The sequence below is a fragment of the Buteo buteo genome, unplaced genomic scaffold (assembly GCF_964188355.1).
Source record: "Buteo buteo unplaced genomic scaffold, bButBut1.hap1.1 HAP1_SCAFFOLD_62, whole genome shotgun sequence".
Classification (NCBI taxonomy): Eukaryota; Metazoa; Chordata; class Aves; order Accipitriformes; family Accipitridae; genus Buteo; species Buteo buteo.
In genome coordinates this window covers 175,361-194,743 of record NW_027439228.1, presented here as the reverse complement: position 1 = coordinate 194,743, position 19,383 = coordinate 175,361, and the positions used below count along the sequence as shown (strand labels likewise).

Sequence of the window (19,383 nt, the reverse complement as noted above, 5' to 3'; positions counted from 1 at the left end):
GTTAACCAGCCTGAATGTTGTGGATGTCCGCAACTCTTGCATCTCACGTTACGGCCCTGTTTGCCATGCCCCTTTCACCTCTGGTTTCTCGCCCCAGGTACGGTCCACGGTGAGCGACTTTGCTGTTTTCCTCACCATCGCCATCATGGTGCTCCTTGACTTTGTGGTTGGGATCCCATCGCCAAAGCTCCAGGTCCCCCACACGTTCAAGGTAATGGGGTGTTTTGGCACGTGGGGGTGCCACAAGGTGATGCCGGGGCAGGGCAGGGCTGAGTCTGGAGGAGATGCTGGTGGTGTGACCATCTCCTCTTCCACCTCCAAGTGCCTTGCTTCCTCCTGGCAACGAGAAGATGGCCCCAAAACTAGATACCTACAGGAGAAGTACCTAGAGGTGCTTGCAAAGAGGAGACTGGCACTGCTGAAGCCCACGGGAGAGGGGGACATGAAGCCAGGGCTGGGAGGTGCTCTGACACAGGGAGGGAGGGGAAAAGGAAAGCCAGTGGAGTGCCTGGGCTGGGAGACGATGCTGATGTGTGGGCTTTGTTGCAGCCTACCAGAGACGACCGCGGGTGGTTCATCAACCCCATAGGACCCAACCCTTGGTGGACGGTGTTGGCTGCGCTCGTCCCAGCTCTGCTCTGCACCATCTTGATATTCATGGACCAGCAGATCAGTGCCGTTATTGTGAACAGGAAGGAGCACAAGCTGAAGGTAAGGGCCTGCGAGAGATGACCCCGGCCCCAGCCCCTTCTGGGCTGCAGGTCTGGGGAGAAGCTCTTATTGCCGATGCTTTCTGAAGGCATTGGTTTGGGACAAGGTCAGGCTGCGTGGCAGGATGCTCTCCTGGATTAACGATGATGCAGGGAGCAAGTGACAGGGCAGTTCAGATGAGCAACCTTTTGGAGGAGCAAATTAATCTTGGAGCAATATGGAAGCGCGTTTTTGTTTTGAAACGGCAGCGGCAGCAGGTGCGGGGAATGCATTGTTTTGATGCGCTGCCAGGGATAACTCAGAGTCACACCTTCCTCGCAAGTGGTAGAATTTTCTTTGTGAGTGAAAAAAACGGTTTGGTGGTTTTGGGTTGTGGGTGGGTATTTTTTGGAGAAGTATGTATCGCACAAGCTCCCCATATCCCTTGTGTCTGAACTCCTGCCAGATTTTCATGCCAGGTGCTTGTGCAAAGCCTGCGTACACCCTTACTTGTTTCCATTTCTTGTTTTAAATTCTGAAGAAGTTGACCTGTGCTCGAGCAGGGTTTGAGTCTGACTTGCGACGTTATCCTTGCTCTTGTGCTATGGGATGCTCTGTTTCTTGTTTTCCTGCCTGCAGAAAGGATGCGGGTACCACCTGGACCTTTTCGTGGTGGCCGTGATGCTGGGGGTGTGCTCTGTGATGGGGCTGCCCTGGTTTGTGGCTGCGACCGTCCTGTCCATCACCCACGTGAATAGCCTCAAAGTAGAGTCTGACTGCTCAGCTCCAGGAGAACAACCCAAGTTTCTGGGGATACGAGAGCAGAGAGTCACTGGCTTGCTGATCTTTGGGCTCATGGGCTGCTCCGTCTTCTTCACTTCCGTGTTAAAGGTGAGAGGAAAATGCAAACCACCCGACAACCGCGAGCTTGTTGGAGGTTACAGAAAAACAGTCCCCTCTCTGCAGGCCTGAGTAGTTAGTTGTGGAGCGGAGGAGGAGGGGGTGATCCCAACCCTTGGGGCTTGACCCACGGTGGGAACCAGCCTCGGTTAGGCTTTGCAGCCCTTTGGGCCCCCGTTTGGTGTGCTCGAGGCAAGCGAGCAACGCAACTGCTTGAATTTTCAGGTGTCTTTCAGGCCCGCCCATGTTTATGGGTTACAGCTGAGCATATTCAGACCAGCACGTCTGCTCTCTTTCAAACAGGCAGCCCTTTACGGGCTGCAATTTGCTCCCCAAATGCCCCGGAGCAGCTGTTCCCAGGAGCTAAACACACTGAGGTCATCCCCGTGGGCTTCCTTGCACGTTCCTCCCACAAAGTAATCTCGTCTCTAGGCTAAAAGGAGGCCTGTGGCCTTTGCCTGTTGCCCCAAGATTAGGCAGAAGTGTTTTTCTACTGCCACAGAATGCGGCATAGGGTAGCACGGGTGAAATCGCCTATTTTCCTCCAACCTTTCTGGAAAATAGGAGTATTCTGAGGAGAGGTAACTCCAAAGTTCAGCCTAAAGCAGAGCCTTAGCTCACTCGTGCGCACAAAATCTTTAATGGTTAAAACCTGACCCATCTGTAAGCCTGAATGGAAGCTGGAAGGCTTCAAGCAATTTTAGGCAGTGCCTGTGGAAGAGGGTGGTAATACTGAAAATGCAATATGGAGAAAGAAACGATTGCATTCTTTTTTTTTTCTCTTTTCCCCCCCAGTTTATACCAATGCCTGTGCTCTATGGCGTCTTTCTCTACATGGGTGTGTCGTCGCTCAGAGGAATTCAGGTACGGACTCTTTTACAGCGTGCAGCATGTCGTTTCCCTGGTATTTTGTCTCCGTAGCAGCAGGGAAAAAAGCAGTGGCATGGGAAAAACTTCTTGCAGAGCAAGCAATGAAACTCTTTTGTGTAAGAAAAAGATTGGTGGAGGCACAGGAGGTATATAGGGCTGGGAGGACCAGGCAAGTTCAGCGCTCTCTGTTTCAGGGTTTAGGGCAGGTCAGTGTTTGGTTACGTGAAAGCGGGGGAATTCAGTGCAAAGGGAAGGCAGTTTCTGCCACTGGTGGAAATCCTCGCTGGGGGATTCAGTGGGCCGAGAAATGCTAATAATGGAATGGCACGGAATAGTTGCCGTTTGGTGGGCAGCTCTCAGGGGCAAGCCGGTTGATAGATGGAGCGAAGGGAAAATGGGTGCTGCTCCCAGGAGGAACGTGGTGGGATCCAGGATTTCTGACGGCAAGCGAGATGCTGCAAACTGCCTCCACGTTTCGAGAGGGCCAGAAACTTGCCGCAGTCCCAAGGCGGCAACCTTTCCCTTTTATTTTGCAGTTCTTTGATCGCTTGAAGCTGTTTTGGATGCCAGCGAAACACCAGCCGGATTTCATCTACCTGCGGCACGTGCCCTTGCAAAAGGTGCATTTGTTCACGGTGATCCAGCTGACCTGCCTCGTCCTGCTCTGGACCATCAAGGTGTCCCGTGCCGCCATCATCTTTCCCATGATGGTAAGAGCTGCCGCCGCTCAGCAGCGGGGTGTTTGCAGCGTTGGAGTGAGAGGTGGCATCGTCTCTGAGCTCACCGCATCTTCCCTCTTATTCGTGAAGGTTTTGGCTCTCGTCTTTGTCCGGAAAGCGATGGATTTCTGCTTCTCAAAGCGCGAGCTCAGCTTTCTGGATGACCTTATGCCAGAAAGGAAGAAGAAGTTGGACAATGCCAGAAATGAAGCCAGAGAAGAAGAAGAGGTAAGGCTTGCTGGGTCCTTGGGGCTGGACATCTCCGTCGGGCTGTGAGGTTGCCTGTTTCTCTTACAGCTTGTCTGGAAACGTTGGGGGAAGATCAGCACTCAATCGAAATAGATCCCAATAGCCTGGATCCCACGTTGTAACCTTTGTTTCCTCAAGTAGCAGTGAGCTGAACGCTTGAATACAGGTGTAATTTTTAAAACGAGTCGTTTTTCACCAAGGTCATTATCATTACGATGATTATTATTAGAAGGTGCTGCTGCTGCTGCTGGCAAGATTTGCTCATAATCGTGTTTTGAACACCCAATCCCCCTGCCCCAAAACCTTTGGAGTGAACGGTTTCTACCCTGCTGCACTAATACCTATAGCTGCCAAGGGGCAGAAGGGGAGGGCAGACTGCTAAGTTTGTGCTGGGCATTCAGCTTATCTCCACTTTGACCAAAGACAGAGAACGTGATTTGTCCCTTTTTTACCTCAGGAGTCCAGGAGGGCGATGGAAGCTGCTGCTGCTGCAAGTTCAGTTCAGCTGAACGTGGGGAAGACCAGTGACATGGATATCCCAAAGCAAGGCAGTGACAGGTAAAGCCCCACCAAGCGCCAGGACCCCCGGCAAGATTAGCTTGAAGGGGTTTGGCAGAGTTTTCTCCACTTGCCTCTTTGTGGGGCATCCCACAGAAACCAGCAGGCAGCTTGGTGGGAAAATCAAATTCGGGGGCAGGGCTGCAGGAGGTGATCGCAGGGCTCTGACCCCAAGCAGAGTGGCTGCAGCACTCGCGTTTGACCCCCAAACCTTGCATCATCAGCGCCTTTACGGTAGCTGGAGTTCCTCATACTTACACATGAGGAGTTGCAGGCGTGATCTGTACCAGCAGTGGCTTAGGAACCCGGACCAGGGCTAAACCCCAGCAAGAGCCTTTGCACAGAGCTGTTGCTCTGCAGCTCCCCAGCTTGCCTCCCAAAACTCCTCATCCAGCAAAACCTCCCATGCTTATGTGCAGCTTTGATTCTCGGGGCTCCGCTGTTCCTCTTGCTGATGCTAATGCCCTTGGTGGCATCAGTTCCCATAATCACGGATTGCTGTGTAAAATATTTATTGCAGGACTGATCCTTCTGAGATTATTATCCTGGATGAAATGTCACAAACGACCGTATGGAAGGCTCTCACTTTGAAGACAGAAACCCTTTGAATCCAGGGAGGAAAAAGGTAAAGGATTGCACACGAACGTGTCCGTGCTCCTCTGCAAGCGACGGTGCACGCCTACGCTTTTCCCACGCTTTGGCTGGCAAGGCTGAGCAAACAGCCTGTCCCTGGGAACAGGCAGTGAGGACCGTGGCATGCAAACCAGCTCCTCTCTGCTGGGGTGGTCCCCCAAACAGGGCTGAATCAGCAGCAGCTGGCAGGTCTTCCACTGATGATGCTCTCCCTCTTTTTCTCTTCCCTTTGCCTTTCCCCACTCCCGCTTTTCACGTTTAGGAATCTTGACTTGGAAGGAGAGGAGCGAGAGCGTGACTCGGGGATGTGCCAACGCAGACAGAGGGAGAAAGCGCTTTGTTTCAGTTGGAGGATTCCCATTAAAGCCATGCAGATGTTTTCAGTTATCCTTGGTGTGCTTCAGGCATTCAGTGTCTCTAGACCAGCAAGCTGAGGCGAACGTCACAGTCAATGGGAGTTTGGTGGTGTTAAGTCTGTGTGCGTACGTGTGCGTGTGGGGGTGTGGGTTTGTAGTGGTAGAGGGACTGCTACTGCTTTATCATTCAGTGCTCTTCTTTTAATACCTAATTCCTCCGCTTTTTTCTTTTTTCCTCTTTTTTCCAAATGTAAACTGGGAATGTCCAAAATAATTTTCTGTTATATTTGATGCATTCTCCACTTTCTTCTTCATCACGACCGGGTTTTTGGTCTGGTTTGGGGTCCTGGCTTTAATTCACTCTTCTGTCTCTTACTGGTATGAGAGAGAGGCCCTCTGTGGCAGGGCAGCATAGAGAGCGTCCGAGCAGTTGGCCTAAGGTGAAAGAGAAGCATTTGCTCCCTGCGCTTCAGTTTTACCTCTCTTGGTTGGTTTGGTTTTGGTTTTGGTTTTTTTGCTTTGGCTCTGCCATCAGCCTGGGAGCTGCAAAATGCAGAACTGCCACCTTCTTGTCCCCTGGCTGTACACTGCATCTAAGGGAGCACTTCAGGTATTTGATTTTGAGTACACCGTATGGTCACAGGAGCGGCCAGATGAGACCTGGGGGGGGCTCTGTGTCCCTGGGCTGCCCCCTCTGTTGTTCCTCCACTTTCCTTCTGTATTGGGTCTGGCTGAGTTGGAGTTCTTTTACCCCATAGCAGCCCTCGTAGTGCTGTGCTCTGTACTGGTAGCTAGAAAGCTGTTGATAACACAGCAGTGTTTTGGCCATGGCTGAGCAGTGCTGGCACAGCATCAAGGCTGTCTCTCTAACATTCCCCCCCTCCCCAGTAGGCTGGGGGTGGGCAAGATCTTGGGAGGCAACGTAGCCAGGAAGAAGGCATACAGGCAGCAAGAAGAGGCATCTCGGTAGCAAGTAAATCTTAGGTCCCTTCAGATGCTGGGGACCCTGCGTTCATGCAGCATTGGGCAGACCCCAGATGGATTTTCCCTTGGCACACTGTACAGATCCTGCCTGTGGAGAAGTTCCTCCTTTTGGTCATTCACGGTGTTATACAACTTTTCTTAGAAGAAAACAACTCTATGCGTAAAGGATGTTCACGCGCGGACTTCTTGCTGCACTTTAGATAACGGCAGGGCCGCGCAGGTGGCGTAATCGCTGGTACCAAGCAGGAGCTGCCTGGAGGCTCCTCTGTCACAGTCAACCAGCTCCGTTTATCCTGCGGCCAAGGGCCATGTGTAGGGACACAGCCTGAAGGCCACGCCGTACGTACGGTGCAGCACAGACCTGCACCCGCTCCGGTGAACTGTTAGGTGGATCCCCAACTCCTGGAGGTACAGTGATCTCCCAGTCAGGATCTCTGCAGCAGGCTGTTAAACTGCACGGTAACTTGGGAACCAGAGAAGATCCAGATCTGGAGGGGATGGTTAACCACAGGGCCTCACGTTGAACCTCCTCTAAGCTCGTCCTGTGCTTCCAGGGTTCTCGAGCCTCTCGGGGGGCATCTCCCAGACTGGCCGGTGACTCCCAGCTCCCTCGTTCCTGCCTTCCCCTCCCTGCCTGCCTGCCCCACTGTGGCCCCTGCAGCAGCACTCAGCTGAGCACCCTCCGTTGCTCCTGGGGAAAGAGCGTCCTCCTTGCTCTCCGTGGCATTCCCCCAGCACACGGTGCTGTAGCGAGGACAAGGCAGTCAGATACAGACACAGCCTGTTGAACAGAGCGTCCTGCACGCAGTGCTTCCGATAGAGCAGCTCAGGAGCAAGGAGGTGAGCTGGGTGTGCTGCCTCTCACAAAGAGCATTTGACATCGGCGACCTTCCCCGCTGGACCCTCTGCAGCCTCTCTTTTTCCCGATGTTGTAGGTGTTAGGTTGTGTGGTTAAAGGTTCATCTCCACAAACACAGAGGAGGACAAAGGAGCAATGGCAGGCAGGGGAACCCCAGGGACCTAGGCAGAGGCAAGGGAGCACCCTGCTGTGGCTTTTCCCAGGGCTGTCGCAGGAGAGGGATCGCCCAGCTTGTCTGGGTATGAGGCTCACCAGACAAGTATTGACTCTCCCTTGCTCACCTCACAGACTGACGGGGGGAATGCGCTTCTGTGGCCATGCCCTGCCTCTGAAGCCCGGCCGTAGACAAAAAACTGGCTCAAACTGTGAAGGTTACCAGGCGAGACGTGACTGGGTGCACGTGTGTGGCAAGGTCTGTGCATGTGAATGTCTGAAACTGGATTCTGAGCTGTCAAGCAGAAGCCTGCTTCTCGCTACACGCAGCCAGCGTGGGCTGGTTGTAAATTTGGGTAACACCTGGAATAAGCAAAAGTGGCATGTCCCGAATCCTACAGTTAATAACGAGCTAGGAGAGAGAAGCCTTAATTCGGAGGCTGATCAGGCATTGTACTGCTCCCATAGACAACTTAGATTGGGAACACTGGGGGCGTGGGGTTCCAGAAAGAAGAGGTGGTGGCAAAAAGAAGGGTTCCCAGAAAGAAGAAGGGATCTTGAAGAGAAGGAGGGGACCCAGGAAGGAAAAGGTGAAGATCCTGGCTGGAGGAAGTATCCTGGAAGTGGCGGAAGATCTTGGAGACCAGAGAGCTGCGTGGAGACAAGTGCCAGGGGATGCCCAGGGACCTTGACCAGCACCCTGCGAAACTGGTAACGGCGAGCAGCTGCACAGCAGGAACCAAGGTGATGTTCTGCCTGACCTTCCTGGACCTGCAGTAGCCTCCCTGCTGGGATAGGGGAGTTGGCTCAAGCAACTGCAGGATTCAATAGGAATGCATTTCACCAAGGTAAAGAGGACACAGCAGTGGCTTGGAAATGCTGGTTGGTTTAATGGTAAAACTGGAATTATTCTGTCAACTGTGCATTCCTTTTAATATGGACTTAATTTAAAACGGCTGCTTTGAAGTTGTTCTGGCTTCACCTTAATCGACACCTGCAATCTTCATCATCTTATCTTCTCCAACAGCGACACCACACCCTGCCCCTCCCCACCCCCTGCAAAAAAAAACCAAAACCAACCCAGGAAAAGAAAGACTTCAAGGGCAAGCTAGGCAGCAAAGTTGTGCGAGATTGGTCAAACTGCTCAAAGTTTGCAGGGAGATTGGAGCTTGCAATTCAGATGTACGTCGCTCAGCGTGGGGAGGGTAGTACGCACCTTTCACTGGAGTCAGAGGGAAAAACAGGGAGAAGGGAGCTGCAGCGTAAAGAGTAAAGGACACAACATTCTTAGGAAAACTCTCCTTTTTCTTTCCTTTTCCTTGCTCCTTCGCTTCCAGATCTCCGTGGTCGCAGTTTGTGCTGCCTCACCTCCAGCACAGCGTGCAGAATGAAAAGACTGTCACAGAATTCGTCTTCCTGGGGTTCTGCAGCACCCCAGCCCTGCAGCGCTGCCTCTTTGGCCTTTTCTCTGCCCTCTGCTCTGCCACTCGGATGGGAAACACACTTGTCTTTCTGCGTATCTGCCTGGACTACTGCCTCCACAGCCCCAGGTACTTCTTCCTCTGCCACCTCTCCATCGCGGACATCTGCTACGCCTCCAGCAATGTCCCCGTATGCTAAGGAGCCTCCTTGGACAAGGCAGAACCCTCTCCGTTGCTGGGTGTGGGGCACAGATCCATCTTTATTTAATCTTTGCACTTACAGCGTGCGTGCTGCTGGCAGTGATGTCTCATGTTCGCTACGTGGCAATCTGCCGTCCCCTCTGCTGTGCCCTCATCATGATCTGGAGGCTGCGCCTCACCCTTGCCACAGTTTTGTGGGCTTTGGCGTTCGTATTTGGTACACTGCAAGCCTCTCTGGCTTTACACCTGCCTTTCTGTGGCCCCTGCGAGGCTGTCCACTTCTCCTGTGAAATTCTTGCTGTCTTAAAGCTGGCCTGCACTGCCGCTCCTGCCAATAAAGTCCTGATCTTTGCTGTTTGTGTGTGCTTCTTCCTCTTCCCTTTAGCCTTAATCCTGATTTCCTCCCTGGACATCCCGGCCACCGATCTGCGCATCCGCTCTGTGCCAGGATGGCACGAAACCTTGTCCACATGTGGCTCTCACCCGACCGTGGTGGGTGTCTTTTATGGAAACGCCATCTTCCTGTACGCGGGGCCCGGGAGCGGTAAGTCCTCTGGGAGGGAGACAGTTCTTTCCCTTTTCTACACTCTCGTCAGCCCCAGTTTGAAGCCCGTCATTTACAGTCGGAGGAACAAGCAGGTGAAGGAAGCCTTGCTGAAGCTTCAGAGAAGGAAGAGGGTCTTTCATTCCGTCTAGCTGGCGCTCTAGGCTTTCACCTGTCTCCTGTCTTTCTGCTCTTTCTTCTTGAGCTCTTGGGGAATTTCTCAGGGAATGTTAAGTGGTTAAAAGTGTCCTGGTTTCAGCTGGGATAGAGTTCACTGTCTTCCTAGTAGCTGGTACAGTGCTATGTTTTGAGTTCAGTTTGCAAAGAACCTTGATAACACTGATGTTTGCAGTTGTTGCTAAGTAGCGTTTAGACTAAAGTCAAGGATTTTTCAGCTTCTCCTGCCCAGCCAGGGCACAAGAAGTAGGCACAGGACACAGCCAGGGCAGCTGACCCAAACTGGCCAACAGGGTATTCCGTACCATGCGACGTCCCATCTACTATAGGAACTGGGGAGTGGGGGGCGGGAAATCGCTGCTCGGGGACTAGCTGGGTGTCGATGGGCGGGTGGTGAGCAATTGCACTGCGCATCATTTGTACATTCCAATCCTTTTATTATTGCTGTTGTCATTTTAGTAGTGTTATCATTATCATTATTAGTTTCTCCTTTTCTGTTCTATTAAACCGTTCTTATCTCAACCCAGGAGTTTTACTTCTTTTTCCCGATTTTCTCCCCCATCCCACTGGAGGCGGGGGAGTGAGTGAGCGGCTGCATGGTGCTTAGTTGCTGGCTGGGGTTAAACCACAACGGAGACAGAGTCACAGCAGCACAGAATGGATGCTGAAAGGGACCTCTAGAGATCATCCAGCCCACCTCGGCTGCTCAAGCAAGGTCAGCTGCAGCAGGTTGTGAGTCTGGTTCTCAAAGATGCCGTTGGCTGCGTTGCTCCCAGGTCGTGGAGCTCGCTTGGGAAATGGGCAATAAAGAGGGATGAAGTTTCCAGGCACTTTCTGGCCGGTGCAGTGATTTGGGGTTTTTTGGGGGGTTGGTTGGGTTTTTTTTCCTTCTGATTTCCGCTCCCACCACCACTTCCCGGTCTTGTGGCTGCCCAAGGTGCAGCCAGAGAAGGGGAGGAGGGTCCCTGCCTGGCCTGCAGCTCCCTCCCTCGCCATTCTTGGGGTGATTTGGGGTTATTTTGCTGTGTCAGTGAGGCAAAGCTGGGCTCTTCGGGGCTGAGGTCAGTGGGACCCGAGGAAGGCCGTGACGGTCTTGAGGCTTTGAAGGGCTTTGCACCGAGCCCCGGCCCCGCTGGAGGGGACGCTGGTGGTGTTCAAGACGAAGGCCTTGCAGCCCTTGCTGTCGTGTGTGCCCGCATCCCCCCCGGCCCCCAAGGTCTGTCGTTGTCGCAGGGGCTCTGTGCTGCTTTCTGCGTGGGGCCGTGCCCGTGAGTCCTGCAGGGACCTGTCTGTCCTGGCTTCCCCACCAAAGGGCTGCTGCCCCCGGGGAAGGGGAGAGGGGAGTAGTCCGCGTCCTGCCCACCGTTGCCTGCCCCGCTGGTGGTGACTCGGCCCTGGGGGGATGCTCACCGGGGCTTGCTGAACCCCCATGCGAAAAGTGCCGGGGGAACGGGTGTGATGGGGATGGCGAAGGTGCCAGAGCAGACTGGGGTGCCATACCTGCTGGTGGGGCCTGGGGTGCCTGGGCTGCAGGGAAGGGCTTATCTTTTATAGGTTATCTTTTGTGATGGTAACTTGTAACCTTCCTTCTTGTCTTTTCCCAGAGAGACCTGGCCACCATGCATTGTCTGGATGTCCTTTACCATATTGTGGATTGTTAAATAATGATACATTTATTGGCAGTGGCACCCCTATCAAGGGTAGGACTTAGCTTTGTCCAGAGGCTGGCATTTGGGTAGAAATCCAACAATCACTTTTGCGGAATATTCGAGCTATATTCTGTGTTAAGATTAAATGGAGGTTCCGATCCCAAGATGGTATCTGGCACACTTGACTCATTGCTACCGTAATTGTTACAAACAAATCATAAAAATCAGTCGTAACTTTATCAATTTCAGTTTAAGGGGAGACTCTTGTTCAACTGTCCATGAGGTTGGAGTCCTTTTAATCTTGGAATAATGAATCCACGGGCCTTTCCCTTGGACCTTGACAGCTGTATGAGTAGTCAGGAGCACCTGGAATGGCCCCTTCCACTTCTCAGTTAGCTGCTCCAAATTCCACGACTTGATGTAGACCAAGTTTCCAGGTTGAAATGGATGGGCTGGTGTGTCCAGTTCCAAGGGCCTGCTTGTCGTCACTTACTTGTGCAATTCCTGTACAGTCTTTCCCAAGGACATTAAGTAATTAAAGTCCATTTCCCCTTTAATGTGAATTGTTCCTGGTATATGTGGGGCCTGGTAAGGCCTTCCAGAAAGTAAGTTGCAAGGGCTCAAGCTGGTTTTACCACGAGGTTGTATTCCAATTCTTAACAGCGCTCAAGGTAGCGCTTGTACCCAAGTCATTGATGCTTCCTGACATATTTTCCCGATCTGCAATGTAAGTGTATGGTTCATTCTTTCTACTTTTCCACTTCATTGTGGCCTATAAGGGGTATGGAGATCTCATGTTATGGCTAAGTTTTTACTCAACTGTTTTATAACTTCAGCAACAAAATGTGGTCCTCTGCCTGAGGACGTTCCTAAAGGGATACTGAACCTCAGGATAATTTCTTTCAACAAGATTTTAGTTACTTCTCTAGCTTAATTGGTGTGACAGGGAAAAGCTTCTGGCCATCCAGTAAAAGTATCAACTAGAAGAAGCATGTATCTATATCCCCTTTTCTAGGCAGTTCTGTAAAATCAATTTGCCAATAGTCTCCTGGGGAATTTCCTCCTTTTGTAACCCCCAATATTAATTTATTACTGGTATTTGGGTTATTTTTACAACAAATTTCACATTTTTCCATGATAGATTGGATAATTTCTGTCATTGCTAGGCTTATAACTATCTTTTGAAGATGTTTTACTAAATTTTCAGTTCCCCAATGTTCTTTATTTAGCAATGTTCTCGTTTAGCAATTTCTCTCATTAATGAGGGTGGGATTATTATTTGCCCTGTGGGTGTGACAGCCCACCCATCTGTTTGTTCTTGTGCCTGTAAGGCCTTTATTAAGTTAGCATCTTTACTATCATATTTAGGTGGTGTTTCCGGTAAAGTTATTTCTTTTTCTAGTAATAATGCCACGATGCCTGTTTCTGCAGCCTCTTTGGCAGCTTCATGTGCCAATTGGTTACCTATTTCTGGTGGGTTTTTTCCTGTTTGGTGGGCTTTGCAATGCATTATTGCTACCGCCATCGGCTTTTGAATGCTCTGTAATAGTTCTTGAATTTGTGCAGCATGCTTGATTTCAGTTCCTTGTGCTGATAGTAGTCCTCTCTCTTTCCAGATGGCTCCATGGGCATGTACAACTCCAAAAGCATACTTAGACTCTGTCCAGATATTAACCTTTCTCCCTTCACTCAGTTCCAATGCTCGAGTTAAGGCTATTAGTTCTGCCTTTCGGGCTGATGTTTTGGGAGGTAAGGCTCGTGCCTCTACTATGCCATCTAAGGTCATCACAGCGTATCCTGACAGTCTCTTCCCATCGCGAACTAAACCACCGCCATCAGTATATAACTCCCAGTCTGGATTTTCTAACAGAACGTCTTTAAGATCCGGACGGCTAGCATATATTTCCTCTACAGTTTGTAAGCAATTGTGTTCTGGTGAACTCTCCGCTCAATCAGTGGAGAGGAACACTGCAGGATTTGTAACTGAAGTGGTCTTCAGATCGATGTCATCTTGTTCTAGTAGTACTACTTGGTATTTCAGTGTACGGCTGAGGGACAACCAATGCCCCCCTTTTTGTTCCGAAACTGTGACTACCGTATGTGGTACACACACAGTAATTTCCCGAGATTCCGCTGCAATTAAGATGTCATCTACATATTGTAATACAGTTCCCTGTCCATTTTCTTTTCTCCAAATCTCTAATTCATTCACCAGCTGATTTCCAAAAATAGTTGGGCTATTCTTGAAGCCTTGTGGTAGAACTGTCCAAGTATATTGTGTCTTTTGCCCTGGTTCAGGATTTTCCCACTCAAAAGCAAAAAGTTTTGTTCACTGGTGAGGGTAGTTAGTAACGTACACAGGTTTGCAACAACTGGATGTATATCTTGTACTCTCTGATTTATTGCTCTAAGATCCTGGACTAAACGGTAATCTTTTCCGTTAGCTTTCTTTACTGGTGAGATAGGTGTATTATATTTTGACTCACATTCTGTTAGCAACTTATATTTTCAGAATTTTTGAACTATTGGTACCAAGCCAGTTCTCGCTTCTAATTTTAAAGGGTATTGTTTAATTCTTACCGGTGACGATCCTAGATTTAGATCAATTCTTACTGGTTCCGCTCTCTTAGACCTTCTTGGACCTTCTCCTGCCCAAACGATGGGGATCACTGCATCTTCTGTTTCTCAAGTTATCTTGTCCCTTTTGGGGTTTGTATCCTGTAACAACAAGGCTATGGCTTCGACATATTTAGATTCTGGGATTAAAATTTCAACTTCCCCATCCTTGAATCTGATTTCAGCTTCTACCTTTTCAAGTAAATCTCTACCCAGTAAAGTTTTCAGAGAATTTGGCAAATATAAAACCGGTGAGTAACCCATTGTTTTCCAAGTTTAAATTTCAGGGATTTGAAAAATGGCCAGGTCTCACGAGTCCCTGTCGCACCAATGACATTTATGCTTTTGTTACTTAAATTTCCTTCTAGTGTATTTAAGACTGAATACGTAGCCCCAGTGTTGACTAAAAATTGTGTTTCCTCATCTCCCAGCTTTGCTTTAACCAGAGGTTCTGCTGGGAGAGGTTGCTCTGGTCCCCATCAGTCCTCTCCCCCTGCTTACTCCAAAGGCTTCTCTCAGCACAGCCACAAATACACTTGATTCCTCTTTCCTTTAACATCCCTCTTCCTTAACCCTTTCCTCTTCTTGACCACTGTAGCCAAACACACTACCTCATCCATTAACTTCCCTGGTCATTCAGGGACATGTTTAGAAAAATATTTTTATTGGTGCACATATCCCAGATTTCCACAAGAGTAACATTTTCTTCTAGTGTTCCTTCACATTCTCCTTCTCTTTTTCTAGGTCTTAGTTCAGACCCTGCACCTGATCATCTTTCTTCCTAATCCTTATCTCACTTGTAAACTCTTTGCAAAAGCGACTGCCAATAAATCAGCCTCTTGTTGCTTTGCTCCTCTTCTTTTTTCTCTCTTTCTTTTTCTTTTTTTTTTGTTTTTTTTTTTGTTTGTTTGTTTGTTTTGTTTCTGCTATCAGGGGCCATTTGACCCACAAGGACACTAATTGCAAGTGCATCATTAAAATTTTGTTAGCAGAGCTTGTCTGAGTCCCCCAAAATCACTGGGACACTCATCAGGTCTCTGCCTGCATTCTTGTACTTTTAGTTCAGTTTACCAATTTACCCCTAGTTCTCCACATGCCCTAATGGCTTCTATTAAATTTCAGAGCCCTGTCTGACAAACAGCTCAGTCTCCTACACCATTATAGTCCCAGTTTTGATTTTTTTTTTTTCCCCCTAAACTGTTGTGCTAGTTCTGCTCAGGGAAATTTAACATTCACCCTTCTCCTTTTCTTACAGGGACATCAGATCCTAGGTAGCAGCCGCAGCCTCCTCCAAGGAAGATATCCTTGAGATTTTTTTTTCTTTTTCGGAGGAAGCTCTCCCCTCCAGGATCCACCTGTGACTCCTCCCAGCAACCACGAGAGGCTTTTAACCTCCCTTTTAGGCACCTGAGATCCCGGGTAGCAGCCCCAGACTTCCCCAAGGCACCCACCCAAGATGATTTTTCTCCTTTGGAGGAAGCTCTTTCCTCCAGGGTCCACCTGAGGCTCCCCGGAGGCATCTCCCAGAGTCTTTTGGCCTTTTCTTATAGGGACCTCAGATCCCAGGTAGCAGCCCTGGATTCTCCAAGGCAGGTACACAAGATGATTTTTCTCTTTTGCAGGAAACTGTCTCCTCTGGGATCAACCCAAGACTCCTCCCAGTTATCTCTCAGAGTCTTCCGACCTCTGCTTTCAGTACCGGAGATTGCAGCTACCTGCCTCAGACTCCTCCAAGTAAGTTACTCGAAATATTTTTTTCTCCTTTAGATACAGCTCAACTCCGGCAGCTGCCTGAGCCTCCTCCCAGTCATCTCCCAGAGGCTTTTGTCCTCTGCTTTACCTACCTAAGATCTCTGGTATCAGCCCCAGAATCCTCCAAGTAAGCTACCCTTGAGGTTTTTTTCTTTTTTGGAGGAAGCTCTCCCCTCCGGGATCCACCTGTGACTCCCAGGCATCTCCCAGTCTTTTGACCTCTGCTTTCAGTACCGGAGATCACAGATCAGATTCAACAAGGGTGTAAAGAGGGTCCCGCCGGAGGACATTTTGGAATCAGTCCTCCCAAGAGCAGCGGATCTGCAGTCAGGGACTCCCCCTTGGGTCGGGACGCCGCCCGAGGTAACTCCTCAAGGTAGAGAGCACTCAACTTTTAGGTGAGTGATACGCGCATTTTGAGTCATCATTTTAAATTCTTAAGTCGGCTGTGTAGTATTAATTCCCCTTACATCACTGAGCCTGTGGTTTACAAAATGTTACTGGAGTTCTAACTAACTTTTTACGAAAGAATAAAGCTGAGCTTTAACACCTGTTGGATTTGACTGTGTGTGCCTCCATAACATCCCTTCGAGTGTAGGTTAAAGCTCTGCCAATGAGCCCCGTTAGCTCGTGAGCCAAGACCCCCTTCCCCCTTTGAGAAAGGCGAATCCCATCTGACACCAGCAGGCCTGGGGCTGTGCCGGCCACCCCATTATTGAAAAACCCAAAACTCTGGCAGTGACACCAGCCGCGACCCACGTATTAACAGACCGGGTCGGTCTCTTTCTTCCAGTGTTGCTGCCTGCAGCTGGAAGGAGAGAGGGAAAAATAAGCCGTGTTCCAGATTCCCCTCCCAACCATCCCAAGGCCCCGAAGTCTCTTTCGATCGCCCTTGGACCACGCATTGCAGCTTCGTCGCCACCCAGGCGGAAGAGCAGTAGTGGGCAATAGCCCGTGGGCTGTCCCAGGCTGGGAAGTTTCCCAGTGCTGCCCTGAACCCGGGCCCCAGGGAGGCAGCAGGCTTCCCTAAGAGGAGGCTCTGTCCGGCATCTCGGCCCCTCTGTTCCCCTCAGAAGGGAGTCACCCACACCCCTAAGCTGTCTTGGCTTCCTCGGGGAGGCGGTCGTGATACGGGGGTAGGCCTTTCTGACCGTGGCAACACCTCTGGCGCAGCTGGCCCGAGCTCCACATCCTCCCTGGACTGGCCTTCCACCTCCGGAGCCTCACAGCTCTTGTTGAGAGGCACCTGGGAAGGTGAGGAGGGGGTTTGCCTGCTGCCCCCAGCCTGGCCTCCTTTTTCTTTTTCCTTTTTCTTTTTTCCTTTCCTTTCCTTTTCCCTTTTTTCCCTTTCCTTTTCCCTTTCCTTTTTCCTTTCCCTTTCCTTTTCCCTTTTTTCCCTTTCCTTTTCCCTTTCCCCTTTCAATTTCCCTTTCCTTTTTCCTTTCCTTTTCCCTTTCCCTTTCCTTTTCCTTTTTCCTTTCCCTTTCCCTTTTTTCCTTTTCCCTTTCCCTTTCCCCTTCCCTTTCCTTTCCCCCGGCGGCGGGAGGATCCAGGGTCCCCCGGCTCTCGGGTGCTTTCTGGCGCCCGTTTCTGCCTCGGGGAGGGCAGAGCACGGTTCCAGCAGCCAGAGGCTCTCAGAGTCCCGGGTGCGCCTTCCCCTTCCTGCTGCCTCCCGGAGCTCTGCCGGCGGGCTGGGCTGAGCTGAGCTGAGCTGGGCTGAGCTGAGCTGGGCTGAGCTGAGCTGAGCTGAGCTGAGCTGAGCTGGGCTGAGCTGGGCTGAGCTGAGCTGGGCTGGGCTGAGCTGAGCTGAGCAGGTCGTCCCCTCGGTCCCACCTCTCAGGGCTGGTCCCGCTCCTGCCAGCCCTTCCCAGGGCCAGGCTCTGGCACGCCCTGAGGCTGCGTGGGAGCTCTCTCTGGGTCGCCACATCCCTGCTGGCGAGCGCAGAGGACGTGGCTTTCTGCTACCGTCGCCTGGCTCCTTCCCCCGGCCGAACTCCCCTCTGGAGCGGGCAGGGGCACGCCGCCCTTCCCCGCCAACTGCCGCCCCCGGCTCTCTTTGCCCGCTCTGGCCGCGGCGCTCCCCAGGCCGCTTCGGAAAGGGGTGGGGGTGGCGCTGTTACAAATAATCTGGTAAGTTAAAATTTTATATAAAGTGGGTTCGATCAAAAGGTGAAGACTGTAGAATACAGGGGTTTGAAGCTCGCAATGTAGTCGTCGAAACTTAGGAACGTACAAAATGTGCTGTATACAGTCATAAGAAATAAGTAGTGTCTAAGATTGGTTAACCATAGAAACTTCGACCGATTGGTTAGTTTGTAGTGTTTTGTCCTAAGAAACTAAGAGAGATCGTTGTGGACCTTAGTTCTGTTGCTTAGAAGCCCCACTTTGATCAAGGTTCCAGTTAGTGGCATTAAGTAAGATTAACCAATGAATGTTTTAGTATAAGAATATTGATAAGGTGGTGTGACTGAGGGCCAATCACTAGAAACGTTAAAGTCAAGAATTAACATTGAATGTCCTTTTTATGTCAATCTAACACGATGGCGAAAATCGTACTGCGCAGAATCCCATAAGAGAGGTCAACTCTCGGACAAAGTGAAGACGACTACGGAAGACCACCAGAGGGCTCCTGAAGACCACCAGAGACTTCACCACGCCTGCGTAAAGGGACGTTTACATATGCTAATGATTTGTCGGACAGTTGATGATTATGTATGACATTTCCCAGGCATCTAGCGAATATGTATAACAGGTGTGTATTTAACCTGCATGGCCAAACCAGACAGGTGCACACACGAGGTGCAGTGATCCCCTGTGTGCCCAGCGCTGCAATAAAGGAGTGCCTGCTTCTTAACTTCTCATTGCCGTCAAGGGGTTTTATTCCGGATTTCGGCAACAGCGCGGCCCCCGGGCCGAGACCTGCCGCTCCGCTCCGCTCCGCTGCGGGCCGGGCCGGCTCCGGGGCAGCTCGCCTCGGCGACCGACTGCCAGCCGCAGTGACAGCCGGGCAGCGGCCCCAGGCTGCTCCAAGGAAGCTCCCGGAGACGAGGGCTCTCCTCTGGAGGAAGCTCTCTCCGCCGGGAGCCACCCGCCGCTCCGTCCGTCCGTCCGTCCGTCCGTCCGTCCTCGGGTCCCCTTGTCCCGGCAGGCTGCGCTGGTGCCCGGGAAGGGCAGCGGGAGAGCCCCAGGGCTGGGCCGGGGCCGGGGCCGGGGCCGGGGCCGGGGCCGGGGCCGGCTCTGTCCTGGCGGCGACCCCCCTGTGGCGGGGGCACGGGAGGACCCCCTTTGGTCCGCCCCGGGACTGACTGACAGCGCTGCCCTCACAGCGGGGGGGGACTGACTGACAGCGGCGTCACGCTGCACAAAGCCCTGGGGAGCTGCCCCGGCGGGGGGGGGGGGCGAGGCGGCAGACAAAGGGGGGTCCCTCGCCTCCCCTGCGACACACGGCCATGGGGGCTTCCTCCCCTGCACCGCTCCGCTCTGCCACGGATTGCCTGGGGAGGGGGGGGTTGGGGGGGGGCGGTCCGGGAGGGACACGGACACTGTGCATCTAGCGAGGTGGCTCTCTCTCTCTCTAGTGCAACTGTAATTGCCAACAAGCCGTAACAGCAACCATCAATCGGAGGAGCACCGGGTGTCTGTGTAGTATTTTCATACAAACTTATCCTCCCCAAGAAAGTAAATCGCTAATAAAGCAAAGCCAGCAGCAGGACAAGCAGCACCGGGGCAGAGGAGATCCCCCTTTTGGGCAGGGAGCGGGTAAGTAGCACAAAAATGTCCTGCGGGAGGAGGAAAAACGGAGAAGCCTTTCCCAGTTCCGACTTCCCTCACCCACGAGCTCTCCGGCCTGATCACGCTGACTTCAGCAGCTAGGAGCATCAAGGTCCACAGTCACCAGTGCCAGCAATACGGGACCGGTGCCACCAGCCCAGGTACCGCTGGAAGTGATGTCAGATACAGAAAACCCTGTGGTAGGTGAGAAAGTCCTGGTTTAAATTTAGTCAGTTAGCCAAGACCAGTCCGATCTGTTCTAGTCTTCCTGTTTAACGGTG

At 51.5% G+C, this 19,383-nt stretch overlaps 1 protein-coding gene across 1 annotated transcript in view; it reads left to right on the top strand.

Moving 5' to 3' along the window:
* Positions 1–16,460, top strand: part of LOC142027846 (uncharacterized) — a 327,572-nt gene extending 311,112 nt beyond the window's left edge. The window contains exon 2 of the mRNA XM_075022047.1: positions 16,429–16,460. Coding sequence (XP_074878148.1) covers positions 16,429–16,460 — 32 coding nt within the window. The remainder of the gene's footprint in view (positions 1–16,428) is intronic.
* Positions 16,461–19,383: the final 2,923 nt, after the last annotated feature.